A 15909-nucleotide genomic window follows, 5' to 3' on the forward strand; every position below is an offset into this window, starting at 1 on the left:
AAAGGATAGGTTTTTCAAATAGGCTTTTTGGAATGTATATAAAACCAAAAGATAGGAAATAAAGCAGGGGTAATTGTTTTATTTACAAAATAATCAAAAATAGATTTTAAAATAGCAATTTTAAGAAAGCTATTTAAGAAAAATAGCTTTTTTGTTACAAGTTTGACTATAAAAGTAGAATCTGTAAGAGAATGTGATTTCTAGAAAAATTGTTACACATTCTTCTCTACATACTTTATAATGACACACCTATCATGAACTAAATAGCTATACAGGGGTCTACTGATGCTTGAGTTCTTTATACCTTTTTGCCTTTACACCATGCTTTTTATTATTTTGGCTTTATAATATATTTTAAAATCCAGCCTCTTCTCTTATTGGTAGATTCTCTGGTCTATTTAAAATCCTTTTTTCTATGATAAGAATTTTTAAAATATACTTGTCAGTTGCTTCAAAATTTTGGTTAGTATTTTAAATATTAGAACTTCATGGAACTTTAGGAGAAAATGGAAGTTTTTATTATGTCATATCATTTATTCATGAAAAGATGCATTTCTCTGTTGAGATATCATTAGGTCTTATACATAGAGCTCAATTTTCCATGGTGATCTTCTGTGTTATTTAGTATATGTTAATTCTTAAAAACTTTATAGTTTCATTGCTATATAATTAGTATTTAGTATTTTCTACTTCTTGTTTTGGGGGGTTTCTTGTGTTTTGAGGCAGGGTCTCACTAAGTTGCTTAGGGCCTCACTAATTGGTTGAATCTGGCCTCAAACTTGCTATCCTCCTACCTCTGCCTCCTGAGTTGCTTGGATTATAGGCCACCATGCCTAGCTTCTACTTGGTTGTTGCTGAGGTATAGAAACCTTCAATTTTTATGTTAGTTTTATAGGTATACCGGATTAGAACTCTCATTTCTTCTGATGTTTTGTTCATTCTATTTACTTGTACTATGTAAGTTACATTATTTGCAAACAATTTCACTTCCTAACCTTACAAGTTTTCATCTCTTGTCAAATTGCATAACCAGTTCCTTTATTACTATTAACAGTGTCACTGATAGAAGACAGTTTTGTTCTTGTTCTGGGGAGGCAATTAAAGTTTTTAGTTTCTGTGATTTCTGTGGTATCTTTTGGTCTATGATAAAATTTTCCCTTTGTATATGAGTTTCCTGAGATTTTCCTTTTATCCACTAATGAACCTGAATTAAATTAATAAATTTGTCTAGTGGTAAGCACCCCTTGCATTTCTAGAATAAATTCTATTTGAACATGATACAGTTCTGTTTTGTTTAAATACAGTATTATATACACATCTGTGATCATTAATAAATTTGACATTTTAGAATTAAATTTATTTTTTAAGCACATGCATAAAAACAAAAATTATAAGGGGCTAAAGATATGACTCAATTATAACTCAATTATCTACTCAATGGTAGAATGTTTGCCTAACACATGAAAGGCCTTGGGTTTGATCCCCATCACCACAGAAAAGAGTATAAATAAATGTAAATAAAATTGTACATAGTAATGGGGTAGCATGATATTTTGGTACATGTGTAATGTTGAAATTAGGTTAAATATGTGGATCTCCTCAAACATTTATCATTTCTTTGTGGTAGAAACTTTGAAAATCCTTTCCTCTTTTTGAAGTAAATATATACATTATCCTTATCTATAGTCATCCTGCTGTCCCATATTAAACTTGAACATCTGTGTAACTAACCCAGTAGCCATTTATTGGGGTCTCTTCACCCTTCTCTTTCTCTTAATCTCCCCAGCCGCTCCTAAATACCATTCTGCCCTCAACTTCTACATCAGTTTTTTGTTTTTTTTTTTACATTCCACATATATGCCTGGCTTATTTCACCTAACTCTAGTTCTATCATCCTTTTTCATGGCTGAATTGTTTCCTTTTTGTATATGTATCACCTTTTCTTTCTCCATTTATTAGTTGATAGATACTTTGATTGCTTCCATTTCTTGGCTATTGTGAGTAGTGCTGCAGTGAACCTGAGTATAGACGTCTCTTCCATGTTGGGATTTTATTTCCTTAGAATATATACTCAGTAGGGGGTAGATATATGATCTGTATTTGTAGATCATATGGTAGTTCTGTTTTTAATTTTTTTAAGTTGTACTGGACCAAATATCTTTATTTTATTTATTTATTTATTTTTATGTGGTACTGAGGATTGAACCTAGTGCCCTACCAGTGCCAAGCAAGCTCTCTACCACTGAGCTACAACCCCAGCTCTGTTTTTAATTTTTTGAAGGAATATACATACTGTTTTCTACAAGGACTGAACTAATTTACATTCCCACTAACAGTGTGAGTTTCCTTAACTCTTACCAACACTTGATATCTTTAGTCTTTTTGATAGTAGCCATCTTACTAGGATGAGTTGACAACCTTTTGTTGTTGTTGTGGTGGTGGTGGTGGTGGTGGTGGTGTTGGTGTTTTGCACTACTGGTGATTGAACCCAGGGATGTTTTACCTCTGAGCCACATCCCTGGGGTTTTTTTTATTTTTCATTTTGAGACAGGGTCTTTCTAAATTGCTGAGACTGGCCTCAAGCTTCTGATCTTCCTGTCTCACCCTCCCAAGTTGCTAGGACTATAGCCCAGTTTTAATCAGATTGGATGTTTACTGTTGGAGTTTTTGAAGTTCATTGTAAGTTCTGGATGTTAACCTCTTGTCAGGTATATAGTTTGGAAATACTTCCTCCCATTCTATATGTTGTACATCTCTTTACTGTACCTTTGCTGTACAAACACTTAGTAGTTTAATGTAATACCATTTTAGCTTTTATTTCCTGTACTTTTCTGCTCTTGTTTCCTCTGCTCTTAGGGTCTTCTCCAGAATATTCCTTGGCCTTTCCAATATCCCTCAAGCACTTCCCCTGTTTTGTTTTATTGATTTCATGTCTTACAAGTCTTTAGTCCATGTACAGTCGATTTTTTTAATTTTATTTATTTTATTCATTTTAGTTATTGATGGACCTTTATTTTTTATTTATATGTGGTGCTGAGAATGAAATCCAGTGCTTCACATATTTGAGGCAAGCACTCTGCCACTGAGCCACAACCCCAGCTCCTACAGTTGATTTTTGAAATGGGTGAGAAATGGGGGGTCTCATTTTATTCTGTGTGTGGATATCCAATTTTCCTAGTACCATTTACTGAAAATACCATCTCTTCTCCCATGTGTATTCTTTGGATCTTTGGTGAAAGTTAGTTGACTATAGATGCTTGTGTTTACTTCTAGTCTATTTTGTTCCATTGGTCTATGTCTCTTTTTTACCAGTCCTGTGTTGTTTTGATTACTACAGCTTTATAATTTATTTTGAAGTCAGGTAATATATATCTCCTGCTTTGTTCTTTTTATTGAAGATTGCTTTGGATATTGGTGGTATTTTGTGAACCCATACAAATTTTAGTGCTATTTTTCTAGTTCTGTTGAGAATGTCATTGGTACTTTGATAGGGATTGCACTGAATCTTTTGATCACTTTGGGCGGTATAGACATTTTAAAAACACTAATCCTTTCAACCCATGAACCAGGGGATCTCTTTTCATTTACATGTGCCCTCTTCAGTTTCTTTCACTGGCATTTTATAGATTGCATTGTAGAAATCTTTTACCTTTTTGTTAAACTTATCCTTTTGTATTTTACTATTTTTTGTAAGTATTATAAATGGGATTACTGTGTTGATTCCTATTTCAGATAATTTGCTGTTGGTGTATAGCAGTGCTGCTGAAGGTTTTTTTGTTTTGTTTTGTTTTGTTTTTAAATGATGATTTTGTATCCTGCAACTTTGCTGAGTTAATTTATTAGTTGTAATTGTTTTCTTCCAGCAGAGTGTTTGGGTTTTGTTGTTGATTTTATGTATAAGAGGAGGTTAGTCATTGGTAAAGCATTTGCCTAAGATCATGTCATCTGCAAACAGTGACAATTTGATGATGACTTTTTCATTTTGGATGCCCTTTATTTCTTTCTCTTGCCTAATTGCTCTGGCTAGAGTTTTGTTTTGTTTTTTAATTTTATTTTTTAAATTTCTTCTAATTAGTTATGCATGACAGTAGAATAGATTTTGACACATTGTACACAATGTGGCACAACTTCTTCCTTTGGCTGAACATGGTATAGAATCACACTGGTAGTGTAATCATACATGTATAGGGTAGTAATGTCCGTTTCATTCCACCATCCTTCACATAACCACACCCTCTCCTCTCACTCCCCTCTGCACAGTCAAAATTTACTTCATTCTTCCATAACCCCCACCTCCATTATGGATTAGCATCCACTTATCAAAGAAAACATTCAGTCTTTGCTGTTTCGGGTTTGGCTTATTTCACATAACATGATGTTCTCCAACTCCATCCGTTCACCTGCAAATGCCATAATTTCATTTTCCTTTAGGGATGAGTAGTATTCCATTGTGTATATATATATACACCACATTTTCTTTGTCCATTCATCTGATGAAGGGCGTCTAGGTTGGTTCCGTAGTTGAGCTATTGTGAATTGAGCTCCTATAACTACTTTACCACATCCTCAGCTTTTTTCACTTTTTATTTTGAGACAGGATCTTGCTAAGTTGCTTAAGTCCTTGCTAAATTGCTGAGGCTTATCTCTAACTTGTGATTCTCCTCCCTCAGCATCCTGAATTGATGGGATTACATGCATGCACCACCACACCCTGCTTTAAGCTATTGTGCTAATTGTTTTATCACCATAATGAAATTGTGCAGAGAATGACCTGTACAAAACACAATAAATTGTTCAAAGATTAGTCTGTTCCCTTTGCAAGGACTGAATAATTCAGTATTTGGTATTCAAAATTTAGTCTTCAGTCTTCATTTTTGGATGAATCATTGGGTATGTGTCACAATCTATGCTTTTAACCAGATTTTAATAGAAAAATGGCGTTTTGACCCAGTTGGAAGTTGAAAAAATGTTTGGTTTCATGTATCACATAATACAAAATTGCTCCCCACGAAATAATACCAGGTGGAGTTATATATCTTGTCAAACTCCTTGATATGGGTTGAAGTATTCTTTTCCATGTTTCTTCAACGCCTCAATAGTGTACTCCATTAGATCCGGTTGTATCTTTCCTGTATGTCCATTATTTTTGGTTACTGCCTTGCCATACATAGTTACTTTGGAGCAGGATCTGGCTGACTGAAATAGGAGAGGTAATGGCATGGTTTGGGATCAGAGGGAACTGCCATTATTACTGAAACCATGGCACATCTCTGTTTTCCAGTTTTATTATAGAGAACTCAATAGTATATTTTTGTTTTCCACAACAACAAAAAAAAAGTTTAAAGCTTTCCTTTCTATTTTATTCTGTTATCTCAGAATATGTTCTGAATGTTCTGGTCAATTTTTTGTATTTTATTAATATGCTTAGAAACATTAGAGCTGAGGAGGTTAGTCAGTGGTAAAGCATTTGCCTAATATGCACAATGCCCTGAGTTTGATCCCTGGCACTACAAAATAAGTAAATAAAAACAATATATATATATACACATATTGCATATAATTGTATACATATTTATTTTGTTGAATTTATACATTGTTTCATTCATATTATTTCCTGTCTACTTTTTAAGGATAATGTATAAAAGTCTTATAATTGTTGCCTTACCTTTCCTCCTGAGTGTTGATCATACAATATTTTTCATAATCAATTATGAAGAGTTTTATTTCCCCTCTAAAATCTATTTTAAAGTATTTGGCCCTTAGGTTTTCTGGTGAATTTAACCAGCTATTGATACCTTTGCCCTGAATAATACAGTATCCTAACATTCTAACCACTCATATATTTCAGTGGTATTGTCTGGAATTTGAGATGAGATATGTATCATTAGACTGTATGTATATATATCTGACTGCCTGCCTTTTTTATTTAGTTTCAGTACTTGGTCATTTAGACAGCTCGTTTATTTTTTACTTTGATATTTCTTCTTCCTTTTTTTCCAGAAGAGTAATTATTTCAGTCTCCAAAGATTATCTAAATAAGTTAGATTTCTTCCTTCAAGGGTGTTTTCAAACCTTCTGAGACTTGTTTGCCTGGAAAAATTCTACTTTTCCCACAAATGTACAAGATTGAGTGGTTTTATAAGTGCGTAGATTCTATTCCCAGTAGTGTTGGTGGGGAATGAATGAATAAACTACTGGGTTAGAAATAAGTGAGAATAGAGTTGTAAAGAAAAATACAGAATTCGAGCTGGGGTTGTGGCTCAGTGGCAGAGTGCTTGCCTTGCACATGTGAGACACTGGGTTCAATCCTCGGCACCACGTAAAAAAATAAATGAACTAAAGACATTGTGTCCATATATAACTGCATGTTTATTAAGGGTGGAAAGAGCAGATAATGTCTTAATTTAAGTATGAAATTGTTAACACTATAGTTCTGTCAGATATTCTAAATGCATTGGCGACATTGGTGCTTTTGTGAATTCCTCATAGATCTCTACAACTCCTGGCATTTATGTTTTCTGTGTGGAAGTTGCTTGCCCTAAAGGTAGTTCTATTGGGTAGAGTCTTTTAAATCTATTCAGAAATGTTCCTTTTCAATATTCCATACATGGCCTAAAGGAAATCAAGACCATTCATGAATGGTTGAAGTACTATGCACTCCCTGGTATCCATACTCTCTTGTTTCTCCTACCGTGGACTGCTCCACAAACATTTTATCTTTAGAACTCTTTAATCCCTGCACCAGATACTAGTTTCTAAAATTTCTTATAATTTTAAAGGATATTCATAACGTTTTCATTGAAATTTTCTGAAACTTGGTGTTCTAGATTATCTTAGGGAAAGGTTTCAGAGTACCACAACACTCTGATATCTCTGTCTTTAAAGAAACCATATTAGTAACATATGGTGGAACCCCACCCACTGCTTGTAATCCCACCTATTTGTAATTGTACCTACTCCGGAAGCCTGAGGCAGTAATATCACAAATTCAAGGCCAGCCTAGGCAACTTAGCCAGACAGTGTCCCAAAATAAAATAGAAAGGCCTGAGGAAGTAGTGCAGTGGTAGTGCCCCAGGTTCAATTCCAGTAAATAAAGTTAGAAAATGAAGAAATTTTTTCTACCAATTATGTTGCTCAGTCTCCTAATTTCTAGTTACTTATTATTTTGTTGGATAATAAGCTAAGCATCCCAACCCAGCTTTCCTGTATCTGATAACACGTGCATGAAAAAATTAATTTGACCTTGTTTTACTTGATTTGTGAGATCTCTGCCATACTAAAACTTCCCAAAACTTCAGGTAAAGTTAAATATAACATCCTGTTACATTCCATCCATCTATTTGATACACATCGTTTTCCTTTCGTTTTTGAGCTTGGGTTCTTAAGATGTCATGTTAAATTGTTTTGTTTTGATATTAAACTGTTAATTTTCGAGGGTATTAGCTAGTGGACTAATGATATCTAACTTGGGAAACAACCCTAGCCTTACACCCCTCCTTATAATTTTTGGTATAAATTGGACATAGATAGAGACATTTGTGCTTTAGAGCAAAAAGCCTCTTGTTATAATCTAATGCTCTTCTTTGGTAGTCTTAAAATTGTGTCTTTCAATTATAATTTCATAACCCCAAGAATATGGAATGGATAGATAAAGAAAGTAAGTTCATGTACTAGCCAGTCTACTTATACTTACTGTTATTTCCCAGCAACTATTGACAGTTGTCTTGTTTGCTAACACTACTCTGTTTTTCTGGCTTATAATATTGGAACAGAGATTGTTGAGGGAAAAATGTTTCTAGGCTGACTACCATCCTTGATTTTTTTTTTTTTTTCCTGACCAGATCATTCTAATTTTACATGATAGATTCCTCAACATCCTAGTTCCTGAGGCATCTCCAGATGTGAATTTGGGGCATGAGCTCTAAACCCCTACATGTTGTCAAAAATGTGTACATTTTTTGTTTCCCATATAGTTGTTGTTAATCTTTAATTATATCAGACATTTTAAAACAGTCATAATATGGATATTCTTGGTGGGGGGAGTACTTAAAGACACATTATGACCAACTAAAAAATGATGCAGACTTTTTAAGAATGCCTGAATAGAAAGTTGAGAAAGGAATGGTTTTTCCTACAGAATCCATTTATTAAGAAGACCAAATAGTACTGTAAATATGGTGCTAAAATGTAATTTTAAAAATACAGTTCTGGAAAGAAGACTTATATAGCATAGTAATTTCTCTGAAACAAGGACAAAAATATTGCCAGAACATATCAACAAAAATCTTATGCACATTTAAAGAGCTTAATAGTCATTGTATAAGAATATGTGTGTGTGTAAGTATTATATATTTTATTTTCTCCCTGTTTTATCTATATATTCTGAACATTTTATAATGATTGTGTCTTTTATATAGTGAAACAGTACTTTCAAAGTAAGATAAGGCGGAAACTAAAATCAGTGTGCCTTCAACTTTTATGATGAACTTTCAAATTTTGAAATAACAGGAGAACTGAAAATATGTGCTTATTTTGGTTCAGCTATTAACTTTCTGAAATTTTCAGTGGAAGTGAAGAAGCCCTTTCCAATGAAGACTGTGAAAATGTTTACCACTTGGTTTATTCAGCACATCGCCCTGTTGCTGTGGCAGCGGGAGAGTTCCTTCACAAAAAGTGAGTTATTTTTCAAAACTTATGTATTTTGTTTTTTTGTTGTTTTAGAGTTAGTAGAAGAGAGTAGTAGTAATTGAACAGAGTATTAAAAAATGTGCATATCACCTTTCTCAGCTATCATAGCTTCATAAACTTTACACATTATAAATTATATTCCTGAGAATGGTATGTCTTTTGATATATCTATTTTTCCCTGATATGTGTAAAGATGATTCCCAGCTAGGTGGTGAAATTGGGAAAGTATATGAAGTTTATAAAAGCTCCCCAGGTAGGGCTGGGGATGTGGCTCAAGTGGTAGCGCGCTCACCTGGCATGCGTGAGGCCTGGGTTCTCGATCCTCAGCACTACAAAGAAAGATGTTGTGTCCGCCAATAACTAAAAAATAAATATTAAAATTCTCTCTCTCTCTCTCTCTCTCTCTCTCTCCCCCCCCACCTTAAAAAAAAAAAGCTCCCCAGGTAATGATATTTCATTTTACTAATTTTTTTTCTTTTAAAATTTTGAGTTCCAATCTTACCTTTTCAACATTTATAATTTAAATGTTCTGTAGTATCACCTTTAAAATGCCTCCCCACTTTTCATGTTTTTTTTTCCCCTGTTCTCTCCATAAAAAACGGTAAACTATAGTGATTATGAAAGTTATATTTAGAGTTAAAGTTTAAATTTTTTGAATTTTTTTAAAACTTGTTAAATTTATTTTGGCAAAACATCAAATTAATGAGAATTAATAAGCATAAATACTTATGAAATACATTTTTATTATGGTTTACTACTGTATGTTTTATAACAGTAGGATCATTTATTTTCATAATACAAACATATTGGTTATATGTGTACCTTTTGCTTTTTTTTTTTTAATTTTTTTTTTAGTTGCATTTGGACACAATACCTTTATTTTATTTATTTTTATGTGGTGCTGTAGATCAAACCCAGCATCCTGCACGTTTTAGGCAAGCGCTCTACCACCGAGCCACAACCCCAGCCCCTATTTTTTGCTTTTTTGATTGTGGATTTAACTTAGTGGCTTTGATTATTGGCAGGTGAACCTAAAAGTCCATTATGTACTAATTAGTGATTGTGCACGAATGTAAATCATACACTGGGCAGTTGTTGCACCTGGATGATTAACTTTGATAATGAGCAGATCTGTCTCTTCTTCAAGTATCTACATCACAGTGCCTCAAGAACAGATTTTTCTCTAAGTAGTTGTACTACTCAAAAGTGGGAAAAGTTGTTTCAATATGATTTTTTTTTCTGAAATAGAAACCAACTATAGTTTATCCTGGTAATAAAAGTGAAGAGGAAGAAAAATCAAAGTTTTGAGGCATGATTTTTTAAAAATTATATTGAACTGGTCACTCAGACATACATGTATGGCTAAGAAAATAATGCAATTTCCATATTTATCTTGAGATGTCATCTGTCACACATATCAAGGATGTATTGTAGCCTTAAATTCCATTGTTTTCATGATTGTTATAGTTGGTCTCTATTCCATATGTAACTTTTCAAATAGCTTTGTGTTAGAATTTGAAACTTCTGTAGCTTCAAAGAGAAAATAGAGTTTGGCTCTCTCTAGAAAAGAGAATATAATCTCTAGCATTTGAGTTAGAAAGAGCCTTGGATATATTTATTTTATCTGTATCATTTGAATAAGTTTGAGATATTTGCTAACATTTTTTATATTGGGACACTTTACCTAAAAATTTATTATTTGTTTGTGAAAATGAAGCCTATTCTTGTGCAAGTAAATGAAGACTTCCTTAATTAACTGATTTTTAAGCCCCTGCCCTGGAGCAATTCACATTTTAATAATTTTTAATTTTTTAATGATTTCTTTAAACATTCATTTACCATTTAATATAATTACCTTTTAAAATATTTTTTCTTTACTTTAACATTTTTTTAAATTAAAATCTTAACAATATATAGCAGCCCCAGAAATTCTAGGATTATGTCAAAAATACTTGAATCTGTGCTTGTGCACACAATATCTTAAAGTCTACAAGCCATGCACACAGTCTTAACCAGTCATCCAAATGATAGTAAGCTGAAATGGATATTTTAAAGTCATCCAAAAATCCACATTTTTTTTTTAGTTTAGAAGCCTAAGCTAACTTCTCAGTAATATATATATAATAAATGCATTATCCAAATTCGTATATTTTAGTTACCAAGGACCCTCAGAATTTTTATTTGCCACCCCTCTGAAAGCTACCCACAACACAAAACCATCTCTTTAACTATTGTGATAGCTGTATTCATATAGCTTCAAGATAAGGCTTATATGTCCCCCAGCCAAACAAAACACAAATTTTCTGTTGCAGTTTTCTACTTGGGATCTTTTTGTTTTCGTATCACGTGAAATTTTTCTTATTTTCTTCAGTTATTTACCTTTCATGTGAGAGGCAAACTTTGACTTCCATATGTAAACTAGCCCATGCTATTTGTCTCTCTCCATGTTCTTATTTTTTATAAAAGCTGAGATTCTTTTTATAAAAGAATCAGGGTTTTGTCTTTGGTCACTGCTATATCCTTTTTATCTAGAGCAATGACTGGGAATAAGGGACTTAAGGACCTTTAGCAGTCAAGTTTTATTAGAATAAGTCTACTTAACAAATGAAATTTTTCAGATAATTTCATAGTCATATTTTAGAAAGTTAGTCACTAAATGATACTTTTCTAACTGTAACATGAATGTCATTTTACTGAAAACATTTGGGTGAGCATTGTTAATTGGTAATAGGTTATAAGTAACAGGTAATGATTAAAAATATGAATTTTCATATTTTCTGGAACATTTGGTTAAATTCTATAATTATGTGATTGTGAAATCAATATCTAAGAAAATAAAACTAAATTACAGGACTAGGGACATAGTTCAGTGACAGAGTGCTTGCCTAACACAGAGACGGCCCTGGGTTCAATCCCTAGCACCACTAAAGACAAAATCAACCTATAAAATTATGTACTCTAGTATTAATCATATAGGATATTATCAGTGCTTATATTTTTCATTAATATTTGAGCATCGATTATTCAGTAAAAAATTTCCTTGTACTTTTCTTTTTTTAACCACAAGTATCATTTTTGTGTGTGTGTGGGTGGTGCTGGGGATTGAATCCAGGGTCTTGTGCTTTCAAGGCAAGCGCTCTACCAACTGAGCTACATCCCAGCCTCCTTGTATGTTTTATATATAGCTATACTTTATGGAAATTTTCAAATCCAACCATTTTTTAACCTTTATATAAAGGTATCAGTAACATATTTTTGTTGAAATAGATTGGTAATCTGATGTCAGATTTTTTTTAAATGATGAAATAATTTGTGTAATGAAAGAAAAGACTAACTGATATCCATGAGAATTTGTAATGCTCTTATTGTCGTCCCCCCTCCCCCCCACCAGGCTGTTTAGCAGACATGACCCACAAGCCGAGGAGGCATTAGCAAAGAGGAGAGGAAGGAACAGTCCAAATGGAAACCTCATTAGAATGCTTGTCCTTTTTTTTCTTGAAAGTGAGGTAAAAGCAAAAAAATTAACATTTTATTTTTATATACTACATATTAAATAAAATTGTCATTGAATTTAAAATCAAATGAAAGTAAGACTATTTCTACAAAGTTGTCTTTATAACTTGCTTAATTTTAGAATTAATACTCTACCTTTTGTGGAAGGAACTTCTGAATATATATGTAGAGCTATATCAATATTGAATATATAACAGTAATTGTTAAAACTTTTACACTATTACAGGGTTGCAATACTGCATACTATTTTGTTTTTCTCTTAAATATGTATCTTTTGTTTTAAATTATGTTATTAAACACTTTGGGAGTTGTCAAATTATTAACCATTAGTTTGATCATTTTTGAAAATTGCATTATTTAATAAGGAGTAGGGAAACTATGAATTTAGATGTTTTAAACTGTTCTACAATTCCCATAGCAGTGTTTTCATTGCTGTATCAGTTATCATGTAAAGAGTTTTATAATTAATACTCAATGTACAATTAGTATCTGTTTTTGCAGGGAGACTATAGTTTTTCTCACTAAAATACTGTTTGATATTCTGTATTTTCTATTGGGGGAATGGTCATCCAAACCTAAAGAACCCCTGAATAGCCGGGCACAGTGGTACAAGCCTGTAATCGCAGTGGCTCAGGAGGCTGATACAGAAAGATTTTGAGCTCAAAGCCAGCCTCAGCAATTTCTCAATGCCCTAAAAGCAACCTAGCAAGACTCCATCTCTAAATAAAATATAAAAAGAGCTGGGGATGTGGCTCAGTGGTTAAGCGCCCCTGGATTCTATTCCCGGTAGGGGTGGGAGTGGGGAATGAATAAACTACTGGGTTAGAAATGAGTGAGAATAGAGTTGTAAAGAAAACATAGAATTCAGACTGGGGTGGTGGCTCAGAGGCAGAGTGCTTGCCTGGTACATGTGAGACACTGGGTTCGATCCTTAGTAAATAAACTAAAGACATTGTGTCCATGTATAACTAAAAATAATAAGAAGAAAATATAGAAATATAAGACTCAACTTTATTTGGGCTATGCATGTTTTTGGTTTATGTTGGATTGTCAGGGATGAGAAATTTAAGATTCTGTGAATACTCAAAACTTGAGAGTGTAGCGGAACAGTATAGGGATGAGTTAGAAAAAGACAAATAGGTAGCTTATATGAAAATTAAAATCAGAGAACTGAATCATTGAAATGAAGGGGTGGGGGTTGTCATGGCAAAGCAGGGTAGAAAGGACAGTTGCCATAGATTTTTTAGTTGTAACTCTATAATAGACAAAGTAAAATCAGAAACAAACCAGCTGGAGAGTTTTCATTTGAGTCAAGAATGTATTTAAGAATATATATAGTTTAAATGATATTTAAACTGTATTTAAGAATATAGTTTAAAATGTACATACAGATAACCTGGGGATCTTGTTAAAATGCTAGTTCTGATACAATGGCTCTGGATTCTTGAGATTCTGCATTTCTAACAAGCTCCTATGTGATATGCTTATGCTCTTGGTCCAGGGACTATATTTTGCATAGTAAGGGTACAATACATTATTTTCTTTACAAAACAAGTTTGGATATGTTATAAGATAAAATGAACGTGAATTTTTAAGAAAAAACACTTAATACCCAATAAATACTACACTTACGATAACCCATTTCAAACTTTACCTTGAGTCCCCTTAGGGTTTAGAGGAATGGGATAAAAAGTATTATGAAATAGTCAAATCCTATCAACAGTAATTGTAAATATTGATAAGGATGGGTATGCAGATATAATTAAAGGAAATGTTTTGGATTTCTGGAAGCTCAAGAACTTTGACTTAATTTATTATAGGCGTAAGTTCTTAGTTTTAGGCAGTTTTGCCTTTTATTTAAAGCAGTAATTTATGGTGTTTATTATTGCTCTGTTTTCAGATTGCATTACTGTATTACTTTGTTTATTGCCATTTACTAATGTGTTTCAGCAATATTAAAATGTAATTATTTTACATGGCATTCTTGTTGGCTGCAGAAGCAACTGCAAATCAGATTTAAGGGTTTCTGGTTGATTCTTGGTTTTTGGCTTTTATGGTCTTCTGTATTTCAGAATGATCATTCTTTGTGAAAATCTTTCTTCTTATCCTGTTGTACTAGTGTGTACTCAGAGCTGCATGTTTATTGAATTCGTATTCTTATAGTATGATAGGATTCCAATTGTGTCCTACTCTGAATTTTTTATTGTAGCGCATGTTCATTAGTAAAATTTTAGTAACAGACACCTGAAATATTGAATTAACTAGACACTTTAGAAATCATAAGTAGGATGAGTCTTTTATAGATAAATTACAGATCACTTAACTGAACCAATTATCATTCTTTTCCTGGAATGTGAGATAAAATTATAAAATATTGAAAAGGATTTATAGTGTAGGTGAAATTATCTAGATAAAGAGATCTGCCTAAACTAGTTGTCAATTTTCTTGCAGTACTCAAAGGTGACATTTTTAAGCTACCACAACCTTTATGATAGTCATTAATGTCTAGTGACAAAGTACCTTGTATTATAAATGCAAGCCAGACAGTAGGATAAATGGTATTTCAATTTGATAAGTTCAGATTTTCCTATATGTAGTGTTCATATTATGATACTTTTCATAGAAAAGAAAGCTATTAATATTATTTTAGAACATTTTTTAAATAGTTTTTTAGTTGTAGATAGATATAATATCTTTGTTTTTATGTGGTGCTGAGGACCGAACCCATGCCTCATGAGTGTGAGGCAAGCACTCTACCACTGAGCTACAGTCCCAGCCCCAGAACATTTTTGTACAGTCTAGAGGTATGGTCACTCTCCTTATAGGCTTAAGGAATAATGAGACCAGTTGTGACAGTAATTTAACACAGAAAATTGAACAGTGTATTGATATATCCAAGAATTCTCATCTAGAGTGTTCATTCTTTGTGCGTAAATAAGCTCTTTTGCTTGGGTTTTGTTTGTGTTCTTTATGATTTACCAGTGACTGACTCTATTTTAACAGAGGTAAAGACCCAATATAAGAGTACTTATAATAATTTTGAGATGATTACTTGAATTCTAAATGATTTGTCATAAAAGGAATTATAGTAATGTACCATTATATAGTGAAATCCTTAAATATATTTATCTGACAGATTAGCAGATAGAAGAAACTTGAGATAAAATATTAAAAGTAGTATAATGTTTGAAAGATGAATCAGAATATACCTAGAAAATTATAATTTTCATCACCAGGAAGATGAGATTCGTTTATCTTAGAGGAAAACCAATAAAATAAATTATACTTTCATCTAACATGGTAAAAACCTACCTAAATAGAAATGTGACTTTAGATAATTTAAATTCCAAGTTTTGTTTTGGTTTAGTTTGGTTTTTAATAGCCACTGAAAATGCCTCAAGGCCTACCTTCTCATAGCTTCATCTCTTACTCCTTAGTATAAAATGTCTGAAAGGTGATTGTAGTGACCTTTTATCCTTTCCAGCCATGTTAGAATTCTTTCTTTCTTTTTTCCTCAAACATGAATTTACCTGGTATTTTAATAGAAGTTTGAGAATATCAAGTTCTGTGACTGTCACAGATGCCCAAAGACACGACAAGCCAGCTCCTGACTGATCATATTGTGTTGATTATTGTAACTAGAGTTGGTAAATTTACAACTCTTATCAGAAAATGATCCAATTTATTATCTTGCTTTTCTGATGTAAA

At 32.7% G+C, this 15909-nt stretch overlaps 1 protein-coding gene across 8 annotated transcripts in view; it reads left to right on the forward strand.

Moving 5' to 3' along the window:
- Positions 1 to 15909, forward strand: part of Stag1 (stromal antigen 1) — a 261193-nt gene that overhangs the window by 165784 nt on the left and 79500 nt on the right. For all 8 annotated transcript variants that reach the window (XM_015487017.2, XM_048794464.1, XM_048794466.1 and 5 more), the window contains 2 exons: positions 8566 to 8673; positions 12080 to 12194. In XM_015487017.2, the coding sequence (XP_015342503.1) occupies positions 8566 to 8673; positions 12080 to 12194 (223 nt within the window). The remainder of the gene's footprint in view (positions 1 to 8565; positions 8674 to 12079; positions 12195 to 15909) is intronic.

Source organism: Marmota marmota, unplaced genomic scaffold (assembly GCF_001458135.2).
Source record: "Marmota marmota marmota unplaced genomic scaffold, marMar, whole genome shotgun sequence".
Taxonomy (NCBI): Eukaryota; Metazoa; Chordata; class Mammalia; order Rodentia; family Sciuridae; genus Marmota; species Marmota marmota.